This window comes from Rhinolophus hipposideros (assembly GCF_964194185.1).
Source record: "Rhinolophus hipposideros genome assembly, chromosome: 7".
NCBI classification, from domain to species: Eukaryota; Metazoa; Chordata; class Mammalia; order Chiroptera; family Rhinolophidae; genus Rhinolophus; species Rhinolophus hipposideros.
The window spans coordinates 43871140-43898130 of record NC_138053.1 but is presented as its reverse complement, the minus strand read 5'-3'; the positions used below and the strand labels follow the sequence as shown (position 1 = coordinate 43898130).

Below are 26991 nucleotides of genomic sequence, written 5' to 3'. Positions count from 1 at the left end.
TTATATCTGTAGAATTTGATTTATTATATAATTTGCTAATTATCAAATTATCAGTGTGTTTCTATAAGCTGTTTAACTTTCTAATAGAAAATTTGTTTCTTAATGGTAAAATTTTAAGGCTGCTTTTGAATAATTACTGATTCTGAGTATATAGTTTTCATTGAAATCAACAGCAGCATTTAAAATATAATAATAACTTTGGGGGGTTATTACAACATTCTGGAAATACAATATTTTATAAAACAAAGATTCAGGTATCAGAAATCTCAAAATAGGAATTCCATTTTTATATGATTGTCCTCAAAATAACAACTTTTAGTTCTTACTGGCATACCTTTATTTGTGACTTAAGCTTGAAAATTCAATTAAAGGAAGAGAAGGGAGGAATTGTGTATAACAAAGAATAGCTGTAAACTAAAAATTCAGGAATTTTGGATAATTTGTTAATTCTCAGATAGGACAGTAGTTCTCAAAATGTGATCAATATAACCGGGAGGATCCTTGAGACCCATTTCAGAGGGTCCATGAGATCCAAACTAATTTTATATTAATACTAAGACATCATTTGCCTTTTACTGTGACATTTACACTGATGGTATAAAAGCAATGGACAGTGAAACTGCCAGTGCCTTAGCACAAATCCGGGGAGTAGCACCAAACTCTACAGTGTGCTTCACTGCCACACACTTGCAGTTTAAACAAGCCAGTTGCATTTAAGAATATTCTTGATAAGACATTTAAAAAAAATTATTTTACTAAATCTCAACCCTTGGCTACACGTCTTTTTAATATTCTGTGTGATGAAATGGAAAGTACGCATAAAACACCTGCTGCATACTAAAGTTCAATGTCTTGAGGAAAAGCAATGAGTTGAGAGCTGAAGGAGCTTCTGCTTTTGTGCACCATTTTTATGTAAACTATGGTTATTCAGACTCAAACATTTGACACATTTTTTTTTTTTTAAATAAAACCCCAAAGTGTCTGTTACTTCAAGGGAAATGGCAGTATTTGTTGCCAACAACAAAATTTAAGCTTTCAAGCAAAAATTGGAGTTTTGGAAACCTGCCATCAGGAGTTTGACAGCTTTTGAAATACTTAATGACTTTTTGGTAAGAGTCATGGTAATATTAAAGAATGTGATGTTTTGATAATGTATAAATGTGTTTACATCTGGAAGATCTGCATAGCTCAGTTGAGCCACTCACTATTTTCTAAATGATTAAGGATGATGTTACAAAGTTATGCACAGATCCATTTAAAGTATAAGATAGATAAATAGATGTTACTGAACACAGAATGAGTACAGAACATTCATTGATATATAGTTTTAGATTCCACATTACAACTAACCTTCAAGAAAGTACCTCTTGTTAAGTTTTTGATATAATATAGTCTATAATTAACTGAAAGGCTAATTGTGTTTATTTAAAATAATTTTTTAAAGTAACTATTGCTTGTGTATGTGTAATGAGTTAATTTTATGTTTATAATTTTATATCTAACCTACATCTGAAAGAGGAATAACATTAAAGTTTAAATTTTCAAGTTCAGTTTTCTTGGAGTTAAAGCCCAAAGCTGTAATACACATAATTACTGTTTACAAAAATTCCTATTTGAATCTAACAATATCCAGTGATATACATAGTACAGGTACCTTTATTAAATCCATTTTACCCATGAGGAAAGTAAGATTCAGATTTTTAAGTGTCTTCAAAGGTTTATATGTGGATAATACTAGAAACAAGACAAATAAATCTAGGGTATTTGATTTTAGTGCCTTGCATTTTCCAATATATTATCTCTGTGGTGAGTACATGATTGCTTACATTTCCATGTTTAAAATTTTTAATTCATTTTAATAATTTCATAATCACTTTTCAGTTTCTTAAAAGGAGATATGTTCATTGTTCATAACGAATTAGAAGATGGATGGATGTGGGTTACAAATCTAAGAACAGATGAACAAGGTCTTATTGTTGAAGACCTAGTAGAAGAGGTGGTAAGTTTTGTTTTTTTCTACTCATTCTCAGAATTCTAAATATGTTGTAAAATTGTGCTACTTATCTATAATCAGAGAAATTAGCTATGAATACATTTTTTCTATGAAAAACCTCAATTCGTAAGTACAAGGAATTTTTCATTAAAATGTATTTACTGTTAGTAAATGCTATTTATTTGTAAAAAACATAGCCACGCCAGCATGTTTTAATCCATAGCTGCCAATTTTCAGAAGATTTTCGTCAGTTTCTAAGAATTAGAAATGTATTAACATTTGTGATTATTTTTACTTCTTTTTGTCTTCTTGGTCTTCCTCTTAAATGATGTTATGTCACACTAATCATGGAATCTCAAATTTTTTATCTCCCAAATATATGTATAATCTTCTAATAACTTTGGGAAACCTCAGTTATGCTACAGATACGTATATTAATCACATGGTTCTACGTTTTGACTATTCCTCGTGTTTTCATTGTCATCTCATAATACATTATCAATACTCTTTACCACACAGTATAAATAATCATGTTTGTGCATTTTTAGTTAAGAGGTCAGCATTTCAGCAGCATTTGCATTTCAGTTAGAACACTCAGTATCACTGAAATATATCAGACATTATATTACAATTTTGGAATTCACCGTTTCAGATTTGTCCAGTGAAATGGAATGTTTTCTGTTATCTTTTACAGCCCTCAGAGCTACTGTTGTTATATTATGCCATGAACCTGGAAATATGTTATGATCTGATATTGTTCCAGGAAGACGGCAGTGGAGAATTTTTTTTTTTCCGCTATTCTCTTGTCCGTCTATGATGGCAGTGAGATCTTGATAGGTGAGGAAAAGTGGGAGGAGTTAAGGAAATGGTATGATACATTCCATATTCATAGTCACGTAACTTACTTAGTATTTGAGCTGAGAGTAGAATTCCTAATCCCTAGATTAGTATTTTGTATTCTACAGTAGGAGAGAGATTTATCTCATGTAGCCAAGAAGTATTCAAACTGAAGAGTCTTACTGTCTCTGTTGGTTTTACTACAAAATTTCTTAGTTAAAAACATGTTGCATATTCCTCTCCCCACTGTAACCGTCCTCCCCCTGTTGTACCCTTTCTCCCCCCATTCTGATTATTTCAAGGAATTACAGTATACTTGAATTTTTCTGAAGCTCAGAATTCTGGGTCAAATTTAACAAGATAAACTTTAATAAAGATAAATGAACGTTATCCAGTGAGTACAGAAAAAAAATAACCCAGTTTAAGATAAGGAGACACAACCAAACGTCATTTCAAGGAAAGGAAAAAAGAACAAGTTAACAACTCAGTATGAGTGAACAACGTGATGTGGCTGCTAAAAATGAATATAGTCATACTTTGAATTAACAGTGGACTAGTTTCAAGTTAGAGTTATAAACAATTTTTACTATTAATATTTAGAATAATTTTACAGAATAATCTTCATTGGAACATAGTTATTCCTTGTAGATTGAAAAAGCATTTGGAAATTGTCTAGATTCAGGCATTTAGTTGGTGGTTGGATTTAAGGAATTTCCCACTCTGAAATTCTAATTATTATTCTCCAGTCACATTTATATTTTTATGTCCTAACTCTAGAATGTAAGCCTGTGAGGATTTTTGTCTCTGACTCAATAATGTATCCCCATTGTCTAGAATAGTGTATGGCATTAGTAGGTATTCCTTAAATGTTGTTGAGTGAATGATTGTCTCTGCCTGTTCTTTTTCCTTTTCCTTCACATTCCTGCCCTGCTAGACGGTTTTATGCATTTCGAGATTCTCTTAGGCTAAAGTATTTCTGCTTGTGTTTCCATCACACCTTGTTAATTCTGCATTCCATTACATTGTGTAAAATTTATTTTATAAAGCTCTGTTGTGGAGATGAACTCCTTTTGGGCAATGATAATGCATTTTGTTTTTATGTAATTTTTAAAGCATACTGCTTTGTAATATAATAGACATTCATCAGTGAGTGCTTGATTTTACTTTAGTTAGGTATTTAATGAATGAGAACCAGAGAGGTAAACCATGTATAGTTAGACCATCTTTCTACTCTTTCCCTCATTATTCAGTGAAAACTCAATTCCAGACACTGCTGGGTACTAGGACTACAGTTCAACATATACTCAGAGAAAATGAAATGCCCAGCATAGTACTAGCACTAGTGGTTGTGGTGATGGGTGTTAACAAAGAATGGCTAAGAGTTGAATGAATAACTGGTGTATCTTAAATAAGAGAAGTATCAAATAGATTAAGTTATAGTTAAAAGATGGTAAGAGAAGGATATTTTTTCTGCTCAAAGTAAAAGTTTATATTTATGTTTTAGGGACTTGGTGTCTCACCGAGGAGGTGGTATGTGAGACAGATCCTGCCTAGAAGGTTTAGGTTTTAACTAACAGGTAGGAAGCAGTGAGTGGAAAGGACATTTTAAGTCCAAAAGAACAAGCTACAGTGTTGGGAGAATGTAGATTAGCAAATAGGTAGTTATATGTGACCATGATATAGATACCTAAAGAAAATTGATAGTGGGAAATGGGAAACATAGACTTGAGTCATACGATAAAAGATTTTGGTTGTAAACTGAGGAATTTATAGGCAGTGGAGGTATTAAAGGTTTGGTTCTTAAAAATTGTTTGCTTTTGTTTGGTTTGGTGTTTATTTATGTAAGGCAAAGGTAAAAAAAAATTATGAATCCAGATTAGAGTGTCCCGGTGGGACACAGGTAATTATTACTAGTTGGACTACTGTAATATTAGGTTGGTGCAAAAGCAATTGATGTTTAAAAGGTTAAAGATAATTGTAAAAATCGCAGTTACTTTTGCACCAACCTAATAGTTTAAGAACAGGGAGGAAAAGGGCCTGAGTTAGAGTAATCATAATAAGTGAAGAGGGGTAAGGAGAGAGTTTTGGAAGGACAGTTCTTGAGCAGAAACATCTTTTCTTGTATATACTAAAATAAATATGAAGGTCACGATAGAGATATGTTTGAAGATGCGATTTTTATTCTTAATAAAAATAGATTTACAGTTAATTATATAAAATACTGTCTTAATGTCTTCCTCTTTAGGGCCGGGAAGAAGATCCACATGAAGGCAAAATGTGAGTTTGTGATAATTGCTAAAAGGAAAAAAGAAGATTATAAACCTCCTAATTGGATAACTTTGGCCAAAAAATATTTTAAAAGAAAACCGATACTTTTTGGACTTTTATTTGGTTCAGGAACTGATGTCTAAGTGTTTTCTTAAGGACCTAGTGATAAAGTTTTATTTTTAAATAATGAAGGTAATTTAATATCTGTATATAACTCTACATCACCAAACTAAAGGCTTTTCATTAAACATTACATTAATAACATGAATGTCACAATTCCTCACATCCTTGATTTCTTACTGATTTATTAATAGTATTTATTTTCATCTCCACACCTTTTATGGTTCAGGTTTTCTTTTGTTTTTGGTCAGAGAACTTTTCCCCAAGATCATTTTTATGTATCTTATTAATAAGGTTCTGCAAGGACTTCCTTTTCATAATCTTTTCAGGCTGATTTTAAGTATCTTGTAAGAACTAATTCAAAGAGTAGGTATTACTTCACCTATGATTGTCCACGTTCTTCTCTTATATTCCAGGAGTTATTGGTTGTAACCAGTAACCTGTTATGGAAAATCACTCCATGTGGAGTTTCAGCTTTACGTTAATTTTATTATTGTCCTTGAAGATCTTTTTAAAGTGTCCTTCTCATGCCTTTTGACATTTATTTATATATGTTTTCTTTCAAAGATCTTAACTCTTAACTCCAATTCTGTTTTACCTATATTATTTTAATAGACTGTTTGTTAATCTTCTAAAGTCTTTTCAGTAGAACATTTTTTTCTTGCCTCCTGTCAGCATTTGTGGATGGAATTTAAGCCTGGCCTCTCTTAAGTGTTTGCTTATTTTGTTTCTAATCGTTAGAACATAAAAACATTAAACCGAATACTCCACTTGCAGTCACCTAATTTAGTTCCCCACCCTTCCTTAAGTATGAGATATTTTTTGAGTTCTTTTTCCACATCATTCTATGCACCTGCAAAATAGGCTCCATCAGTGAGACCTTACCTTATTGACTGTGTTAATTTAAAGTCTCCCCGCTATCTATCAGGAGTTACAAATTCTAATTAATGCCTGAAGGGCATTAATTAATGTAAGCAAATGAAATAGGTATGGTGTATATATTCCCGTTTTTCTCCAAGTACAATAATCTTGATCTTCCTTATTTTCTCTCTTGGTCGAGATCAAGGTACGTGGGACTATTTCCCTACTGTAAGAAAACAACACTGCAAGTGCAGTGATAAATGATAACTGGCACTCATTCTTTACATTAGGGAAGATTGTAAGAAGTCAAAAACCAGAAAATGTTTGCCTATAGTATGGTGACCACTCTAATTGATATGTGCAAGAATGGGAATCTAATGTTGTGAAAAATCCTCTTGTGTTTCAAGAGCAGCTAGAAATCTATATTTTTATCCCTATTAAAAATAATGCTATATGTTTATTTAAAAAAGAGGAAAAAAAATGTTGGTCAAATGCCAGTAAATATTTAAAGCACATCCAGTTTTCTCTTAGCATAAAGTATAAATGCCACTTTCACCGGGAAATCTTTTGTTTTATATTCAATATCATTGTGATTGTTCAATATTTTGAACTTTATTATTTTGTATTCGTTAGGTATTTAGCAGAAGCTAAACTTGCACTGTTGGTTTATTTTATATATTTGTCAGCCCCCTCTCATTTTTTAAGGTGGAAACTGGAAGAGAAGCGTCCTCAGTAACATCAGGAGTGCTCTTTGAGACTAAATAGATGGTATAACTTAAGCTGTGTTTTTTTCAGCTCCCTAGTTTCATGATATAGGCGCCAAATCCTGATAATTTTATCTTATAAAATACTTCTTGAATGTGTGCCTTTTTCTCAATCTTAACTGTATTCTAGTTCAGGCTCTTTTCATTTATTACCAGGACTTAATGTAGCAATAACTTCCAAGTTAGTTTTCCTTGACACTGTAGTCTCCTCTTGCAATTGCCAGTATCATCTACCTAAAACAAGTAGTATTTGACTGTGTCACTATTTCATTTAAAATTTTTAACTGATTCTCTACCATCTTTACCATAGAAGATGCCTAAAAAGATCCTCCAATCTAGCTCTTTTTTCCTTTTCTAGTTTTATCTCATGTTGTTTCCAGTGTTATATTCTCCATCTTGTAGGTCTTAACATGCATAATATTGTTTTTCTCCTTTTGCTCAAGCTGCTTCCTAAGCCAGAATTACCTTCCATTGTGTTTGGTTAATATCTGTTCTTACTTAAGGACTTACGCATCACTTTTCCCAAAAAGTCTTCCATTAACTTCTACACTCTACAAAATTGGTACCCTTCTCTGTTATTCCAGAAGTACCCTCAGCACATACCTTTTACTGTGCTTATTATATTTTCAACGTTGTTTTTATAGTTATACAATATTTGTGTCCCTTTTTCTTACTAATATGGGGACTTCAAAAAAGCAGATTCATTTTTCTATTATTAGTGCAAACCACGCACTTGAAATATATACACATTACATAAAGATAATAAATGTTTAAGTGAAGGAACTCAAATCCAATCCTGTCAGAAAACAATATGGCTGATTTGTTCTCTAAACTTCATTTATTTCCCTCTCACTCCTTATATTCCACTTTTTCCCATTATTCTAGCTACAAAAATACAGGATTGGCCATTGAGGTCATTTAATCAACTCTCCCCCAGAATACAGAAATCCTGTTCTAGCATTTGTAGTGAAGAGTCAGATGATACTTGAATGCAATATAGAACCTTTTAAGGCAGCCTGGACTGTTTCAGTTACATACTTGCTTTATATTGTTCATAATTTTCATCAGGAGCCCCGGGAGAACTGAATCAGTGAGGTAATGGTTAGAATAAAGTTAAAGAATTTAAAAGTTTAATATTTCATTCATGTAAAAAGGTGAAAATTCAGTTGTATTTTAATACTTTGATCGATAATAGTGTGGATGGTTTAAAACAGTGTGAACAGCCTCTAAACTTGTAAGATTGGATTTAGAGCACATATGTGTTTTAGTTTCATATTAGTAGTATTTTTACTTTCCAACTTGCTCTGTAAGTCACTATTAAAAATAATTGTAGACCCTAAGAATATATGGCAAAATGATCTGGAGTTATCAGCTTGTTATTAATGTATTAATCAGCAAGATAAATAATAGTCCTCAGGTAAATGAGAGATTTTAACTAATTCAGTAACTAGTAATTATTTTTTAAAACTAGAGATGTCATTTTAAGGTACAATTTAAATACTTTAGTTATATGTTATGGAGTTTGACCATAATGCCATTTATTATTTCTAAAGGTTTATTTTAAGTGTACAGAATGTAAAATGTTCTAGCATTCTAATTTGATACATCATTAGCTCAAATAGAATTAGGAATACTAAGTCATTCTTATCTTTAGTTCTTGATGATGGTATGTAGTCTTCTCATCTACTCAATCTTATTTTCTGATTTTTCAGAAGTATGAATCATTCATGTTGATTTTATTTGAAGAGAGAACTTATATATACGTTATAGGGAAATTCACTTTGACAGAAATATGGCAAAAATTAATTCACGTATTTTTTTTCTGAGCAATTCTGTAGTGGAGTCTCCCTGTACCACCCTTCCCTCCCAATAAAAAGAAAAGAGAATGCTAGCTGTGATGTAAGCATATAGCAGTTTGTCGTTATCAGGGTTAAAGTCATTGTTCATTTTGAGTTGATAATTACTATGGAAACTGTAGTTCATACTAGATAGTCCCTAATTTTTCTATATTTTGTTGAAATTATGCATGTTTACAAAGCCTAGTAACATAAATGTAAAAGGAATGAAATCATAAATCAGTTATATCGCATTTATTTTATTATGTCAGTTTGAAGTACAGTATTACGAGTATTATGTTGGTTATTACGAGTATTTAGTTTTGATCGTGTAACAGCAAAAGACACTTGATTTACATATTGAATTTGTTCTCTTTTTAAGATGGTTCCATGGGAAAATTTCCAAACAAGAAGCTTATAATTTACTTATGACAGGTACTTGTATATTCACTCGCCTTTTCTAATACCTTTAATTTAAAATAATAATAAAAGTGATTCAACCATTTACTACGTGTTTTGCTTGTAGCATTCATTTGATGCTTACACATATGGTAATTTCTTGCCCAGCACAGAGAAACTGGTGTCTTTGTTTATGATGTTTTTTTTATTGAATGCATGTGTGCAGTATCAAATTCAGTGAAGTATGTTTTCCTTCTGCCATAGCCCTTGTCCTCTTTCCTAGAAGCAGCACCAGATGAGTTTTTTTCTATGTTTCTGAAGTTTTCTGTGTCTGTATCTCCCTTTCGCACTCCTATATGTACCTCTCCACACACACTCACAGGAACACGCAGCATACGTTTTTTCATGTTAGGATATATTTTGGGAGATCATTTCATAGCTGCGTATGTAAATTTTCATTCTTAATGACCACGAGCTTTCCATTGTATAAAACCATAATCAGCCTCCTATAGAGGAATATTATGTTTTCATGGTTTTTTGCTGTTCAGCTGCAGCTGGTGTTACTGCATTTATCTTTGTGCACTTGTAGAATTATATACTTTGTCCTTATCTAAAATATATTAATTTTAATAATTTCTCAAAACTGTGGTTATACAAATTTGCAAAGTAAACATTGACATGTATTATGGGTTTATTATTTAAAACAGAAACCATCCTGTCATTCTAATGACACATTAAAGACTGAATTAATTTAACTACCAAATATTTCTTCAGTAAACCATACCATATTAGGATCTCAGACACAAGTTATGCATAATCTGTAATTTAGAAGTCTTAGTTCTTTAAAAACTGTGAATTGAATAGTTTCCATATATGATGAATAAACTACTGGTTATTAAAGATGTTATCTGAGTTATTGTTTTAAGCCACAAGGCATTGCATTTTAATGTAATTAATGCTTTGCTCTTGAAAAATTTGAAACAAATTTAGAAGTATTCCTTTTTGTGAGGATGTAAGCTAAGTAGATTAAAAATAAAGAACACGACAGTGCTATATGGTAGTAATAGAGACCAGATGCTCAACCTAAATGACCTGCTACCAACTTTCAATGGGACCAAAATATTTATTTTAGTGAATTTACTGAATTTTGAATATAAGTTTATGTTTCGGGATTTGCACCACCAAATACTTGCTCTCACTCTTGTTTTAGACATGTAAAGTTGAAAGGAGCTAAGCTTAATTTCCTTACATTAGTTTTATTTTCTTTGTCTAATGTGCTTTTTAAAGAATCTGGTGCTTTTTCTCCCCTGAAAAGTACACATAAGCACTTGCATGAACATTTTTGCAGTAATTCCTGTGCTTTATATTGAACATGAAATTACTTGATAGTGCCTTGGCTAGATGATTGGAACCATTAGTAATTTACATAAAAATTACATCTGATATTCTAAGTGTTCACTGTGCTCTCCAAAAAGCAGTCAGGTTCTGATCTTTTTTATGTCATTAGGACTTAAAGAAAAGGCAAAAACACCTTAGTGTTTAGTCATAACCAATTGACACTATCCAAAAGACTTCTCTAAAATTAATATGAAAATATTTAATATATAATTTGTTTCTACAAGACTTTTTAGAACCATATCTATTGAATGAAATATAGTGTATGCGTATTGATTTTTATAACGTACACATATTTCAGCTGTTTTGAATCTACCTTTGTAAGTTTTTTGTATTGTTATAGTTATTACTTTTTAATGTTTAATCAGAAGCATTGATAAAGTACAGAGTATTCCTAAGCAGATTTCACTGTAACTTTTTTCTACTCTTCTCATTAAGGGGATTTACAAACAGAATATGGCAGTTTTAGCTGGTATCCCCTAACTGTGCTTAGTCTATTCTTTCTAGATTATGACAGGTATAGACATTATTAAGCAGAAGTCACTGCTGCAAACTTCTGCCCTGTATTTTTATGTAATAAATACAAGTAACGTCATAGATGGTTGTGACTAATAAACCAGGGAGAAAAAAAAATTTTTAAATTGTCCTTATTATAAACCAAGTTCCTGGTGAAAATTAGCACGTTTATGACTTTTGAATGTACTTTTTAATTATAATACTTAAAACTTTTTCTTCTTTATTTGATAATTAGCGAATAAAACTAACAGCTTCGTTTTTGCAGTTGGCCAAGTCTGCAGTTTTCTTGTGAGGCCTTCAGATAATACTCCTGGTGACTATTCACTTTATTTTCGGACCGGTGAAAACATTCAGCGATTTAAAATATGTCCAACACCAAACAATCAATTTATGATGGGAGGCCGATATTATAACAGGTAAGTTGTGAGAAAATTTTAGCTATCTTTTACTTTTGGCAAAAATAGTTGAAATGTCAATAATGCAGTATGAAAGTTTCTCATTTTAAAATTTAAAATTACAAGGCCTTTAATAACTTAGTGGTACTCATGTCCAGTAATTCTCTAGGCAGAGTCCAACATGAATATAAATTAACAACTTAATTATTTACTTCAAACACAATTTATGTAGTTTTTTTGATTATGCACAAGGTATTTGCAGCAAATTTGCTACATCCATATATTATCTGTAGGACAGCAAAACATCTAAGAAAAAGAAAATACATTCTTTTATCAGTGAGACTTTTTTTGTTGTTTTGTTTATTGAGATACCTCCATACTGTTTTCCATAGTGGATACACCAATCTGCAACCCCACCAACAGTGCACTAGGGGGTTTCCTTTTCTCCACATCCTCGCAAACACTTGATGTTTGTTGATATATTGATAATAGACATTTTGACTGGGGTGAGGTGGTATCTCATTGTGGTTTTATTTGTAAAGTGAGATATTTTAATAGAGAAAAAAAGCGCTTAAGGAGTAACCTGAGACTTACTACAAATATTATATAATTATGTTTTTCTCATGTTGACATTTCTTATTTATAATTATTGGTTCCTACTTCTCACCTTTAAAATTCCAAGTAAACTCTTTATTTGTCCCAAAACTCAGAATGATTTTAGTCACTTGATTAGATAAATAAGTTAATAGAGAAACCATACGACAGAATGAGAGCTGGTTTTTTTTTTTCTGTATAGTAAAAAGTAACCTTTCAATATATTTCTGAATATAAAAGTTTTCCCATATCGGATAACTCTAGACTAGCATTGTTTTCCTCTTTTGAGGCTAAAATGCAAGTTAAAATACCACAGTAGCATTCTCCATTCCATTTAGAATGTTTCTCAATTCCAGCTTGATCTTTAAATACATAGGGATCCAGCAGCTGGTTTATATGGAAAACAAAACAAAGCATAACAGAAAAAAACACAAAAAAACCCAAGTTCTAGTTGCTTGCCAGAAGTTCAGTGGACAGAAATAAGACATCAAATAGAAGATACCAAGTCTAGACAGTTGAATCCTTTTGCAAAACTTATATATAAACTGCATGAGTACCTTCTCCATTACAGTCTCATCTAGACATCCTCATTGAATAGCTAGCCGCAATTTGAGCTCTTAATGAAGGTAAATTAATTTTCCCATTGTCCAGTTTTCTAGAGATTTGGAATATATAAACTACAAATTCAAAACATATATTCTTTTTCTTTAGTATCAAGTGTACAAAACAAGATGATTAGACATTTACACCCCTCACAAAGTGATAACCCCACCAAGTCTACTACCCATCTGTTACTGTACATTGCTATTACAATACCATTGATTATATTCCCTATGCTGTACTTTACATCCCATAACACACACACATATACGTACATATATATACATATACAGAGAGTGCCAAAAAAATGTATACACATTTTAAGAAAGGTAAACTGTGTTAAAATTGTGATACTCAATATGCAGCCATAACAAAAGATGAATACAAGTCACATTTGACTTCTGCAATTAGAAGAGGTGCTCAAAGTGGTTACCATCAGTGTCCAGACACTTCTGATTACAGCGAACTACTGTTTAAGCAACACTGACTAAAGGGTTCACTTTTATACATTTTTTTTAGCACCCCCGGTATATGTGTGTGTGCTATTTTATATTAGTTTCAGGTGTACAGCACAGCAATTAGACATTTATATAATTTATGCAGTGATCCCCCCCAATAAATCTAGTACCCATCTGACACCATACATAGTTTTTACATTATTGACTGTATTAGCCATACTGTATTTCACATCCCTGTGACTATTTTGTGACTACCAATTTGTACTTCCTAATCCCTTCACCTTTCTCACTCATGCACCCGACCCCCTCCCACCTGTCACGTATCAGTTTGTTCTCTGTATCTATGAGTGTATTTCTGTTTACTTTGTTCTTTAGATTCCACATATAAATGAGATCATATGGTATTTGTCTTTCTCAGTCTGACTTATTTCACTTAGCATTATATCTTCTAGGTCCATCCATGTTGTTGCAAATGGTAAGATTTCATTCTTTTTTGTGGCAGAGTAATAATACTCCATTGTATAAATGTGCCATAATCTCTTTATCCAATCATCTATTGATAGGCATTTCAGTTATTTCCATGTCTTGGCTATTGTGAATAGTGCCGCAATAATCATGGGGTGAATCAAAACATATTCTTAACTGAATTGATAAATGTCCATCCTGAGAGTTTTTTAAAGGTAAAATAGATTTATTTACATAGATTTACATAGATTCATTTTGGAGGAAGTTTGTTTTGTTTATTAACTGAAACTTCCTTATGATACACATTCTGCAAAGGTGAAAATTCTCACTGTGTAGTGGAGGCACTCTGCAATATATAAAAGTAGGGTTTTCATTTTTTAATGTATAAAGACCAGAATGAAACTGGAAGAAAAAAGTATTTGAAGTATATATCTCTTTCCAAATTATGCGTCTGTTTGCAAAACAATGGCTTAAAATTTTTTAAATATATGTTAATTTAGTGTTCATGATCTTTCCCCAAATCTTTGACTTTTAGGCTTTTTATTCCCAATGGATATGCTCATCTTATAAAAAGTTCAGGAGTATTGTTTATAGTTTTAATATTAAAAAAAAAAATTAAAGGAACGTCAGAAATTGTGTGAATCTGATGCCAGGGAAATAGCAGTTTTTAGAATTGTTTTGGAAATATATATAGCATTTCAGCATTAATATCAGTGATCAAGTAATTCTAAAAAGACACACCTTTCTGATTATCCTTTATTGTTTAGATATGGAAGTGTAAAATTGATTATCCAATAAATCTATATGACAGAGCCATATTCTGCTGTTCCATCTCCTCATTAACTGTACAGTAGTCTTGATAAAAGAGGTAGCAGTTATGACTGTTTATTTAGAAACTGCTTTTGAGACATAACTTCAGTGTTCCTATATTCAAAATTTCATCAAATGAGTGGATGCATTTAGCAATAAATATAATTTAGCAAACATTTATCAACTAATGTACTTTGTGAAATATATTGCACAAATCCTGTGCATATACATTAAAGAAAAAGACACCTTCCTACATTATTATTACTCAGATCTATTGGAAAAGATGGTAAGCTGACTGTGATAAATTAAGGGATATACAAATATGCGTAGGAGAATCAATCAGTGGGAAGAGAGTAGTTCAGATGGTGATTAGAAGGGAGGGAGGATTTTGCTAGACCTTCAAGATTACTAACATTTATCTAGGATTTAAAGAGAGGCAGTTTTATTTATTAAATCACTAAAATGAAAGTACAGGACATCGTTTCTTTGGAAATTCACGTTTATTTCACATATACATTTATAGTGAACGTTTTAGTTTTCTGAGATGGAAATTTTACCTGATTTCATGGCTAGAACTATTAAAGAATGTCTAGGAAATTTTGGTTTGTTGCATCTCCCTTGACTGTTTCTTTAAGTGTACCTGGGTACAATATGAACTAAAGAGGAATTTTTTTAATAACTTCTTGAAAGTCTAGCTCATTGGTAAAAATATATCCAAACGGTTGCTACATAGTTTTTAATTTGTTCCTGGGATGTCTGAACTGTGCTTTACAATAGTATCCTATTCTTTCAGCTCATGGACTAGAATTATGTTGTAATGTTGAGGTACTACACAGGATTGATTGCATTTTATAGTTTCAGAGCCAGATATCTTTGATATGTTTTTTTTTTTCATAGATTTGATGCTTTTTGCCTTGAAACAGTCATTTCAGTGGTAGCATCTAGCTGTCTTCAAATGTATTCTTTTCTGATTTTCATTTTTCTTTTAACATTTTTGAATTAAAATGTGATACTGTGTTTTTCCTTAAAAACTTACAATCTTTCTTGTCCTTTTTATGATAATACATTTTTACTTGTCTTATTCTCTACCCCACCTCACCCCACCTTCCCTTGTGTTAAATACTGCCTCTGGTATTTATTTCATATTAATTCATACTCATTCTTTTTTTTTTTTTTTTTTAATTGGGGAATGTTAGGGAACAGTGTGTTTCTCCAGGGCCCATCAGCTCCAAATTGTTGTCCTTCAATCTAGTTGTGGAGGACACAGCTCAGCTCCAAGTCCAGTCACCATTTTCAATCTTAGTTGCAAGGGGCGCAGCCCACCATCCCATGTGGGAATTGAACTGGCAACCTTGTTGAGAGCTCGTGCTGTAACCCACTGAGCCATCCGGCTGCCCCTTTGGCAGCTCAGCGGTAGCTTGTTGTCTTCAATCTAGTTGTGGAGGGTGCAGCTCACTGTCCCACGTGGGAATCGAACTGGCAACCTTGTTGTTCAGAGCCCGCACTCTAACCAACTGAGCCATCCAGCCGGCCCCCATGCTCATTCTTTTATCAATCTTTTCAAGTCTTCTATTTTGCTTTTTAATATTATTTATATTTGGGTTAAAATTTTTAGTATAGCAGACATATTTTATCTCTGGAGGCATATATATGTGTATGTGTGTATATGTGTCTATCTTTGGAGATATAAATGTATGTAATAATGTGTATGTATATATTCATATATATATCCAAAGATAAAAGGTATCTAGCTAGCTTTCTATATTCCACCTATTCCATCAATAGGAAGAATTATGAAAAAAAATTCAAGTGATATATATATATATGTGTATATATATATATATATATATATACACATATAAAATTATCTGCAAAAAAATGCATATCAAAAAACATATATGCATTTTACGAAAGGGAAAAAACTATTAAAATTGTAATACTCAATATATACTGATAATAAAAGATGAATACAAGTAATGTATATACATTTTTTGGGCACTCCCGGTATATCTACAATATATATCAATTATTGTATCAGTAGGAAGAATTTGAAAAAAATCAAATGGAGTATTAACAGACATATTTCCTATGTGTCCTAAAATACCCATTTCTTCTAGTGTACTAAAGGAACATTTAAAATTCTAGTTTTCAAATATTCAGGACAACAAAATGGCCTACTTATTATAGAGAAACACTTTTTTTTAAGAACTTCATGTCATGCTCGAATTTATGTTAAAATATAATGTTATTCATTTTCAGTTTTGTTTGTAATATTTCCCAAATGTTAAGAATATTTTAAGATGTCCTAGCCACAGCAATCTGACAAGAAAAAGAAATAAAAGACATCCAAATTGTAAAAGAAGAGTAAAACTGTCATTATTTGTAGATGACATGATAACTATATATAGAGAACCCTGAAGACTGCACCAAAAATTGTAGAACTGATAAATGAATTCAGTAAAGTAGCAGGATACAAAATTAATATTCAGAAATTGGTTGCATTTTTATACCAGTAATGAACTATCAGAAAGAGAAATTAAGGAAACAATTGCATTTATAGTTATATCAAAAATAATAAAATACCCAGGGTTAAATTTAACCAGGGAGGTAAAAGACCTGTATTCAGAAAATTATGACACTGAAAAACATACAAATAAATGGAAGCATATACTGTGCTCATGGATAGGAAGAATTAACACCATTAAAATGTCCATACTGGGTGGCTGGTTAGCTCAGTTGGTTAGAGCTCAATGTTCGTAACACCAGGTTCGATTCCCACATGGGCCACTGTAAGCTGCGCCCTCTACAACTAGACTGAAACAATTACTTGACTTGAAGCTGATGGGTCCTGGAACAATACACTTAAAATAAATAAAAAGTCGGAAAAAAAAAAAATAGTCCATAGTACCCAAAGCAAGCTATAGATTTAACACAATCCCTTTAAAAAAAAAAGAAAAGAATATTTTATAGCATTTTTTTATCAAAATCATCAGTAATCCTTTTCTGCTATAGTAATAATCCTGTATTTAAGATTTAAGATTTGCTCCTGGTCTTTTTTTTTTTTTTTTACTACTTCGGCTTTCACCTGCTATTTATATATTTTAGGACCTAACTCCATCTGATTTTTATAAAAATAGACTATGTGAATGTTTTGATAATAAAAATTCTTAAAGTTTACCCGAACTCACTACTTGCTGGTATTTAAATGCCATTTCTCTGTTAGTTACTCCCTCTCAATCTCAGAAATACTTTTATTACAAGTAAAAGTAAACTCTTAATTCTTTCCTCACTTTATAGTGATTCTTGAGTATGTGTATGGAAAATTGGAATCTCTGACTCAGGTATTCTTACCTGTAAACCAGTATTGGTAACATTTTTGTTTTTGTAAAATAATGTGACTGTTATATATTCTGTTAATATAATTGAGCTATATTCTTTGAAAAAACTTGCAAATAAGTAATCCTTGCTAACAGGGTTTGCATGTGTTTTCAAGATTCCATTTTTTATGGGACAAATTATGCTAATATAAGTAATTTTTATTTTAACAGCATTGGGGATATCATAGATCACTATCGAAAAGAACAAATCGTTGAAGGTTATTATCTTAAGGAACCTGTACCAATGCAGGTCAGTGTTGTTTTTCTTTTTGCAATAATTCGCATTTTTTTTAAAATGTGTTATTGATGGTATGTTTATGTACATACTCATGCATTTAAAATTGGATGAAATTTAATACTGTGGATTCAAATTCTTTCAGGAAATAAATGTAAGAGAATCTCTTAGTTTTTATTTATGTTGGTTTTAGATAATTAAGTCCTGATGGCTTTTTGAAAATAGAAGCAGTGGTGGGGGCAGAAACCAAGTTGCTCTGGGTGAAGGAGGGAGTTTGTTAGAGGCAAAAGTACAGACGGTAAGGAGAAATCACTTATCTAGGTGAGCTTGGTAAGTAAAGAAAATAAAAAAATCATAGCCAGAAGAAGAATGTAGGGCCAAGAGGGTTTTAAACTTTTTATTTGTTTGTTTGTTTGTCTTTGGTTTTATGGTGAGAGAGTTTTGAGCATGTCTCTGTGCTCTGCGTGAAGTCAGTTGTAAAGACAAGAGTGACATTGGTGGGGTGAGGGATAGGTAGTGTCAGTACCTGATGTACGAGGTCCTAGAGAACACAAGAGTGAGTAAAATCCAGAACACAAGGAAAAATTGGCCTTGAACAAGAGGGCCTGTTGAAAATTAGTTGCTTAATGCATAGGGAGATTAATTAACCTGTGTTTCTGTTTCATACTTCTTGAAGTTTGGGTGGGAAAGGTTGTAGCAGGAGTTAAAAAAAAGGATACTATCATGGCTGCTCAATCTCAGGGATACATTCTGAAAAATGCATTGTTAGGTGATTGGGTCTTTGTGTGATCATCATGCTGTGATGGGATAGCCCTGTACACCTAGGCTGTATGTTATACAGCCTGTTGCTCCTCGGCTACAAGCCTGTACAGCGTGTTGCTGTGCAAAACAACATGAGATTAAATCAAGCACAAGACAAATGATGCAGTCAAGAGAGATGTGGTAAACGTGAGATGGATGAGGCTGCTGCTGGCATAACAGTGCACTGTGGTACAGCAAACTTTTAAGTAGAAAGAGTACATTCTAAAATAGTAAAAGGTATAGTATAGTAAATCCAGAAACTAGTAACATAGTCATTTATTGTCAGGTAGTATGTACTGTACATAATTTGACGTGCTGTACTTTTCTATGACTGACAGCACAGAGGTGTGTTTACCACAGCATAACACAGACACGTGTGTAGTGCTGCCACATTGTGACAGCTGCAACATTTACAGCCTTACTAGGCAATAGTTTTTCAGCTCCATTATAATCTTACGTGCGGTCCATCCTTACGCAGTGCTTGACTGTACTTCAAAAGAGTGACTAAGAATTTTCCTATGTGGAAAATGCAGGTAGTGACATTCCCAGAGACATAAAAACGGATTATGAGAGGTTTTCTGTACTACCCAGCTAAACTTGTACAGTGATTTGTAGTGTCTCTAGCTTCTCTCAATTTTCCTTCCTTCTAAAAAGTTAATTTCAGATGGCTATAACTACTACTCATTGCAGTTGCTGAGGGGGGAATCATTATTCGATGCTTAATATAAATTCAAGAATTATCATAATCTTGTCACACTTTAATATATCTTGCTTCATTTGCTCATGCTTTCCAGGTTCACAAGAACAGGGCTTTTGTGTTGTATTCCCAGTGCCTAGAATAGCACCTGGCATTAGATATTCCATCAATGTTAATTGAGTGAATGATTGTCTGCTCTCTAGCAGGAAGCACCCACTTCACCCTCTATATTCTCACTGTGTCTTAATCTCATTGTGCTTATTGCTATCTCCATGTCAGTCTCTTCCTCTCTGTCTTTCTAAGAATTGCTAGTTTATGATCTATCTCAAATTTCACTTCCCCGATACCTTCTTAATTAATAACTGGTCAGCATTGATGGACCACTTTTGTTGGCACTTCTGGCAGACGTTGGCTGTTCATTATTGTAATTACTGCAATACGGAAAACTAACTTTTTAAAATTTAACCACATAGTGTGGTATATGCTCTCTAGAAACCACAGCTCAGGGTCTTTTTTTAGTGGTCAGAGGTGCCTTTACCTCTAGATGATACCTCCTGCCACTCATTCCCATTGCTATACCATTAATTGTAATTCACATTGGCTGTTTGAGTTAATGATGGTTTAAATTTGTTTCAGAAGTCCACAAACTTTGTCTACAAATTAAATCATACATTTTTCCCATCATGAATTTGTGCATAGAATTAACTAACTTAATTTTTACAGTTAGAAAAGTAAGCAGCATGTGAATCTATTAAACTTCCGTACTTAAGTTACAAGGTTGTTTTAAGAATTACTTCAAATATACAGTGTGCCCTACTCTTACTTGTGTTACGATTTCATATGTGAACAAACCTCAACTTGTTGTCATTTGCACAAGTGCTTATAATGCTTTGAATACTTCAGGAATACTTAAAAAGCAATTTGATTACTACATAAAAACCATAGACTTGAAGTGTATTAGTTTGGGCCTGGAGTAAAAGTAGGTGACAGTAGAAGTTTGGGAATCATACCACTTATCTATCCTTCCCAGCAAGATTCTGTTAAAGAAACAAAGACAAGTAATATCCTTTTATCAATGGAAAAACTGGTTATCTAGAAGATTAGCTCACTTCCCCTGAAGTGACCCTGCATACCCGAACTCCGGATGTAGCTGGAACAGAATCCTAGCTAGGTCTGTCTACTTTGTGGAACTACCACTTCCTGAGACAGACATTAGAAAAAAGAAGGAGCCTTTTGAGCAATGCACCCCTCAATAAAAATAATATTTTTGAGCATTTTATGTTTTAGGCACTGTTTCTTAAACGTATTAATTTAATTTTTTCAGCAACTTGATGAGATTGATACTCTAGTTATACCCATTGTTCAGGTAGGGAAATTGATACCTGAGACGTTAAATAAATTACTTAAGGCATCAAGTCATCCTTGACTCTTCTCTTTCTCTCCTACACTCGGTATCTAAACTCTCAGGAACATCATGGTGACTCTGCCTTCAAAATATATCTAGAGTATGACTACCACCAGAATCTGATTTCATATCGTGTTTTTACCTTTGTCTCCTTAACAATGCAAAACAGTCAGAGGGATCCATTTAAAATGTGAGTCAGATCGCGTCAGACCTGTCTTTAATACTTGCCAGGTGTTCTACATTTCGTTCAGAATAAAAGCCAAAGTCTTTAAAATGGAATCAAGATCCTAGAGTGGCATCCCAGTGGTTATCTGTAATCGTCTCTTTCTGCTCTCCTCTCACTTGTCTCCACTGATACTGGCATCTTCTGCTACCTTTAAAAATATGCCAGGCTCTTTTTTGCATTAGGATCTTTGCTCTAGCTTTCACTCTGCCCAAAATGATTTTCCCTCAATTATTCACTTACCTCACTCTCTTACTTCTTTCAAGTTTTCTCAGAAATTAGCTTTACAATGAGACTTATCCATACTCCTTATTTAATATTGCTACTTGCTCTACCCTGTAAACCATTTACCATCAATTAATGAATAATACAATTTACTTATCTCTTTTCCTCATTAGAATATAAGTTCCTTGAGGATAAGGATCTTTGATTTGTTCACTAGAGGATCTTAAGAACTAGAACAGTGCCTGGCTCAACAAACATTTATTGAATTAATTTATGAAGTGGAGTTTTCCTAGCCATTAAGTGACAAAGGCAGGATTTACAACTGATATCTGGCTTCAGGACCCTGCATACCTAACTTCAATGCAAAAGCTTGCCTCAAAACTGTCAGACTTTCACCAGTCAGGTTATTTACTTCTGTTAGGGAGGAGTGTATAAAACTTCCTTCTCTGGAACTGTTTCAGTGGGCCTAGAATCCTCCCCTCCTATCATCCAGTGATATACTAGAACTTGGAAAATGAAGTTGTGTTCTTACAGAGAGTGCCTTCTAATTTATTGGAATCCTTTAGGATTTGTAGAACTGTGTATCAGCCCCAACCATAACATAATTTTTAAAAGACCTATGTAAATTTTCTTCAAATAAGATATTTCAATCCAAATGTTAGCATAGTAATATGTCTTAAATAACAAACTACAAATATGCCCCATTCTGTAGCTAATACAAATATTACCTATTGAAATAAAGACTGGTAACAAATCTATATTAAACAGGAAAGGAGTCATCACTATTTATCATCAGTGTCCAATGTATCCATTTTAATTTTTTATATCCTTAAGTCATTTTACGAGTAATATGTAGAAGAAGAATAAAAGGATAGTCTAAAACAACTTTATTAGAAAATTTAATAAGAATTTAAATGTAGCAAACCCAAATTTTTGTTACCTATTTCCTTACATACCTGAAATTGGCAGTGTCTTTTAAATGCAAGTAACTGTCCTTCCACTTCATCATGCATGAACTGCAAGATATCCATCTTGTAAATACTAATTTCAGATTTCAGATACATTTCTAGTAAGTTCTTGCTTGTAATTACTCTGGTTCTTCTCCCACTTTCACTGTCAAAATGGAATAGTGAGTCCACATTTTAAATATCTCTCCTGGATTCTAGTTTATGATTCTTTCTTATTGTTCCTGTACTTCATCATCATATGCAATAATTTAGAAAACTTTGAAAGCTCATATTTTTGTTGGAGAGTACAGTCTTCTTTGCTCCATAAGTGTAAAATACGGTTTATGTTTAGGTTTATAAACATCAATTCGAATGATCAATGTGGTGAATTTTTAATTTCTACGTTATATGTCTCCTTTCAATAACCTTTGGCTTCAAATTACCTTTTGTCCATTTACAAATCATACGACATAGTAAATTTTGGTGCACAAACATGAAAAGTTAGAGAATAGTCTCATTTCCTTTTATCAAAACAGGATAACCTAAATTCTTGTCACAAAATACTGCATGATGATGTCCTTCCTATTGACTACCAAATGGGAACACCATATGTATTCCCTTTTCCCCCCTAGAAATGTATCGTTCACTCAGAAATTCTTTTGAGAAAATTTACCAAGGATATCAGTATCATCTGAAGAATTATAGTGTGAGATTTTGCTTATCAAAATCAATTTTAGCATAACACTACATTCCAGAGTGCTGCCATCTGTTTTTTCCATTCATCTTCTGATTCTTTTAATAATTGTAGAACATATTCCTTTGTCAGTATTTTCTCATTACTATTATGAGCAGAAAATTAAGAGTCCTGCATTTATCCAACTGTGTTTAATGAAATCTAATAAAAAGACAACAAATATAGTTTTCTGTACTTCTTTAAAAGATGATGCAATACTTGGCACAATTGTAAAAAAAAAAAAAAAAGCCAAAGGGTGATGCAGTGGAGATGGTTTATTTTACTATCTCATCATTCTCTAGGCCAGAGGTTGGCAAACTTGTTATGTAAAGAGCCAGATAATAACTAATTTAGGTTGTATGGGGCATTTCGTCTCTATCTCAACTCCTAAACGCTGCCTCTGTGGTGTGAAAGCAGCCACAGATGTTATCAAAGAATGAGTGTGGCTGTGTTCCAGTAGAACTCTATCTCCCCAAACAATCAGTGGGCTGAATTTGGCATATGTACCATGGTTTGCTAACTCCTGCTCTTTAGCATATACTTGGGAATAATGGAGTAATGATGAAATTGAGGATGATGAAACAGCAAAAAGTTTCAAGATACAGGAAAAGTGAGATTCATGAGAATCTTATATCTCAGAAAAGGATCAAATAGACCCATGAAATCTTTAATAAGAAAGTCTTTTATAAGTATTAGTATAAAGTATTAGTATAAAATACTAATCCTTGCTAATAGTTAAACTGCTCAAAAAAGAAACTGAAAAACTAAAATTGAGTTCGTGTACCCTGATGGTAACACTGAAGATTGATTTATTTTGGAAAGATATAATCTTCCTGATGTCATATGTCTTTTTGTTACTGGGGAAGAGGGTAGCAGTTAAGACATATGCATTCCTAAAAATCACAGTGGTATGTAAAGTCATGCAATAAGACCACAGGGTAATGGATAGTGTGGGTGGGGCCCCAGCACTCAAAAGCTTCATTGGTGACACACAAAGATAAGCCAAAGTAAAATGTAGCATAGTTTTTACATGTTAAATGGTTAAGAAATATATAAACTACAATAAATATAGTACTTTACCTTTAAAAATATCTGGTTTACTTATGGAAGTGGTCATTGGGAGTGTTTTGAATATTATGAAGTGGTGAAAGGAGGATTCTCCGAAATCAGATGGCAGATACCGTTATAACACTTGGTGAACTGAGGGGGATCTGAGGTGTTTTGTGTATCCCCACATATCTCAGATCAGCTGCGTGCAGTTTTCTGCATTTACCTACCATTTCTTGCAAACATATTTGTACATAAACATATATGAATTTGCTTTATGCTTAAATTGTTTCTTAATTTATCTCTTATGTTGGGACAAAAACAGTGTTATTTGCTGTAAAACACAACAAAACTAACTGTACAGTAGTCCTCTCTCATCTGCGAGGGATACATTTCAAGACCCCCAGTGCATGCCTGAACCTGCAGATGTACTGTTTTTTCCAACACATACATACATGTGATAAAGTTTAGTTTATAAATTAGGCACAGCAAAAGATTAACAATAATTAATAACAAAATAAAACAGTTATAACAATATACTGTAATAAAAGTAATGTGGATGTGGTCTCTCCCTCAAAATATCTTACTGTACGGTACTCACCCTTCTTGTGATGATGTGAGATGGTACAATGCCTACATGATGAGATGAAGTGAGATGAATGACCTAGGAACTGACATATTAGACGACTACTGTGTTTCCCTGAAACTAAGACCTAGCAGGACAATCAGCTCTAATGCATCTTTTGGTGCAAAAATTAACATAAGACTGGGTCTTACATTATATAATATATATATTATATATATATGGTATTATATACATTATGTATATAATATCTATAATGTAAGACCCGGTCTTATATTACAGTAAAATAAAATCAGGTCTTACATTAATTTTTGCTTCAAAAGACACATTAGAGCTGATTGTGTAGGCTAGGTCTTATTTTCAGGGAAACAGTATAAGCATTACTTGAATACAAGCTCTGAGATAACCTCAACAGTCGATCTTATAACTGAGATGGCTAATGGGTGGGTAGAGGAGGGTATAGCATGATACACTGGATGATGGGATAATTCACATCTCAGGCTGAATGGAGTGGGATGAGCGAGATTCCATCAGCTACTCAAAACAATGTGCAGTTTGAAACATGAATTGTTTTATTTCTGGAATTTAACATTTTTGGACAGTGGTTGACCATGGGTGACTAAAACTACAGAAAGCAAAACTACAGAATGGGGGGGTGGGGAAACTACTGTATTTTTGAAAATAACTTATTAGTTGTCCATGTTCAGAGAAATGGTAAGGAAACCTTTTTGAGAATTTCTTTGGAAAGCAAAGGATCTCTTACTATATGTATTACATTCTTTTAGATTTTAGTACTTAAAACATTTTTTAATGTCTAGACAGACACATAACCTGGTTTTTAATTGGTAGTTTAGTAGATTTTACTTAATTTCCATCAAGAATTCATGAAGCAATTGTAATACTTTTAAAAATACAGGATCAAGAACAAGTACTTAATGATGCAGTGGATGGTAAAGAAATCTATAATACAATTCGTCGAAAAACAAAGGATGCCTTTTATAAAAATATTGTTAAAAAAGGTTATCTTCTAAAAAAAGGTAAGTGTAAAATTTTAAGGGTAAAGATTTAATTTTAGTATTTTATCGTTTACAATGGAAGCATTTTAAATATTGGGCGTAAAACTTATCATTGAGATATGTATTTAACAAGTTGTTTTGCCCTGTCTTGTTGGTAATTGACCCTTGTTAGAGCTTTTATCTAAGCATCCTATAAATTCTAGTCTGGGTATATAAGTCCACATTGCCAAGCAGAGTTTTAGGAAACAAGCTTGTATATTTACAAATATGTCTTTAATTCTTGAGATCAGTTCCAGTGCAAAGTATTTGATTCTTTGCCCCCTCCCTACTCCATATTCTTTTTTTTAAAGTGAAACTTGGCTCATTCATGGTATTGATGTTTTTATTTTATAGATTTGCCTTAATTTGACATTAAGGAAATGTTGGGGGGTTGGAGAGACACAGAGTTAGTGGAGAGTTTTTTTCTTTTCACGTCTGAAAAGGAATTACTCCTAGACAAGAATTTTAAAGAGCTTATTGTAATGAAATTTCCAAAGATGTAGTTTAGGTACCCTTGTCATTTAATCTGTGATTCATTAAAAAACAAGCAATATAACAAAAGTTATTTTTATACAGATAAATTACATATTTTTTTTATAAGGGTTAGTGTGTTCTTTGCAATACAAATTGAAATACATTTTTTATTTTCAGCAATAATTTTATGATTTTAATATGTATGACTTCACAATTCACCATTTAGCTAAGGGAAACTTTTTATTTTAACAGGCAAAGGAAAACGATGGAAAAATTTATATTTTATCTTAGAGGGCAGCGATGCCCAACTTATTTATTTTGAGAGTGAAAAACGAGCTACAAAACCAAAAGGATTAATAGATCTCAGTGTATGTTCTGTCTATGTTGTTCATGATAGTCTCTTTGGCAGGTAAGAAATTGGTTTCATATCTCTTTTTGTAGTTGTTTTATTAATAAAATAGTGGGTATATTCAGATCATTTCAAAGCATAGCAAACCAATTTTGATAGCCCTAAAATCATCTTAAAATGTCAGATTTACTTTCTGGGGTAATTTTCGTTATCCTTCCTTACTTTAGACTCAAACCCATACATAAAATTCTATTGTACTGTATTACATAGAAATCTTGGAATAACATTTCTTATGGTAAGACTTGATCTGTATGTAGCATATTTCCTCCCTGCCCCTACCACCAATCTTTTGAGTGACTTACTTTGAGTGTTGTCATTTTCCCCTATTTTATCACATTCTCTGTTAACTCAGTGCATCTAATAGTACTAGGTATAGTCATTTGTACTAAATTGGATAGTCATGTTCCTAAGAAATTTTACATTTAGAAACAATTGTAATATAAAAAGAGTTGTTTCAGTAGGAAAAAAAG

The 26991-nt window shown here is 32.6% G+C and overlaps 1 protein-coding gene across 2 annotated transcripts in view; it reads left to right on the top strand.

Moving 5' to 3' along the window:
- The window catches only part of RASA1 (RAS p21 protein activator 1), a 103483-nt gene that overhangs the window by 45337 nt on the left and 31155 nt on the right, over positions 1-26991 (top strand). For both annotated transcript variants that reach the window (XM_081054084.1, XM_081054085.1), the window contains exons 5-11: positions 1882-1999; positions 5076-5107; positions 9061-9113; positions 11254-11404; positions 17859-17937; positions 25500-25620; positions 26365-26521. In XM_081054084.1, coding sequence (XP_080910210.1) covers positions 1882-1999; positions 5076-5107; positions 9061-9113; positions 11254-11404; positions 17859-17937; positions 25500-25620; positions 26365-26521 — 711 coding nt within the window. The remainder of the gene's footprint in view (positions 1-1881; positions 2000-5075; positions 5108-9060; positions 9114-11253; positions 11405-17858; positions 17938-25499; positions 25621-26364; positions 26522-26991) is intronic.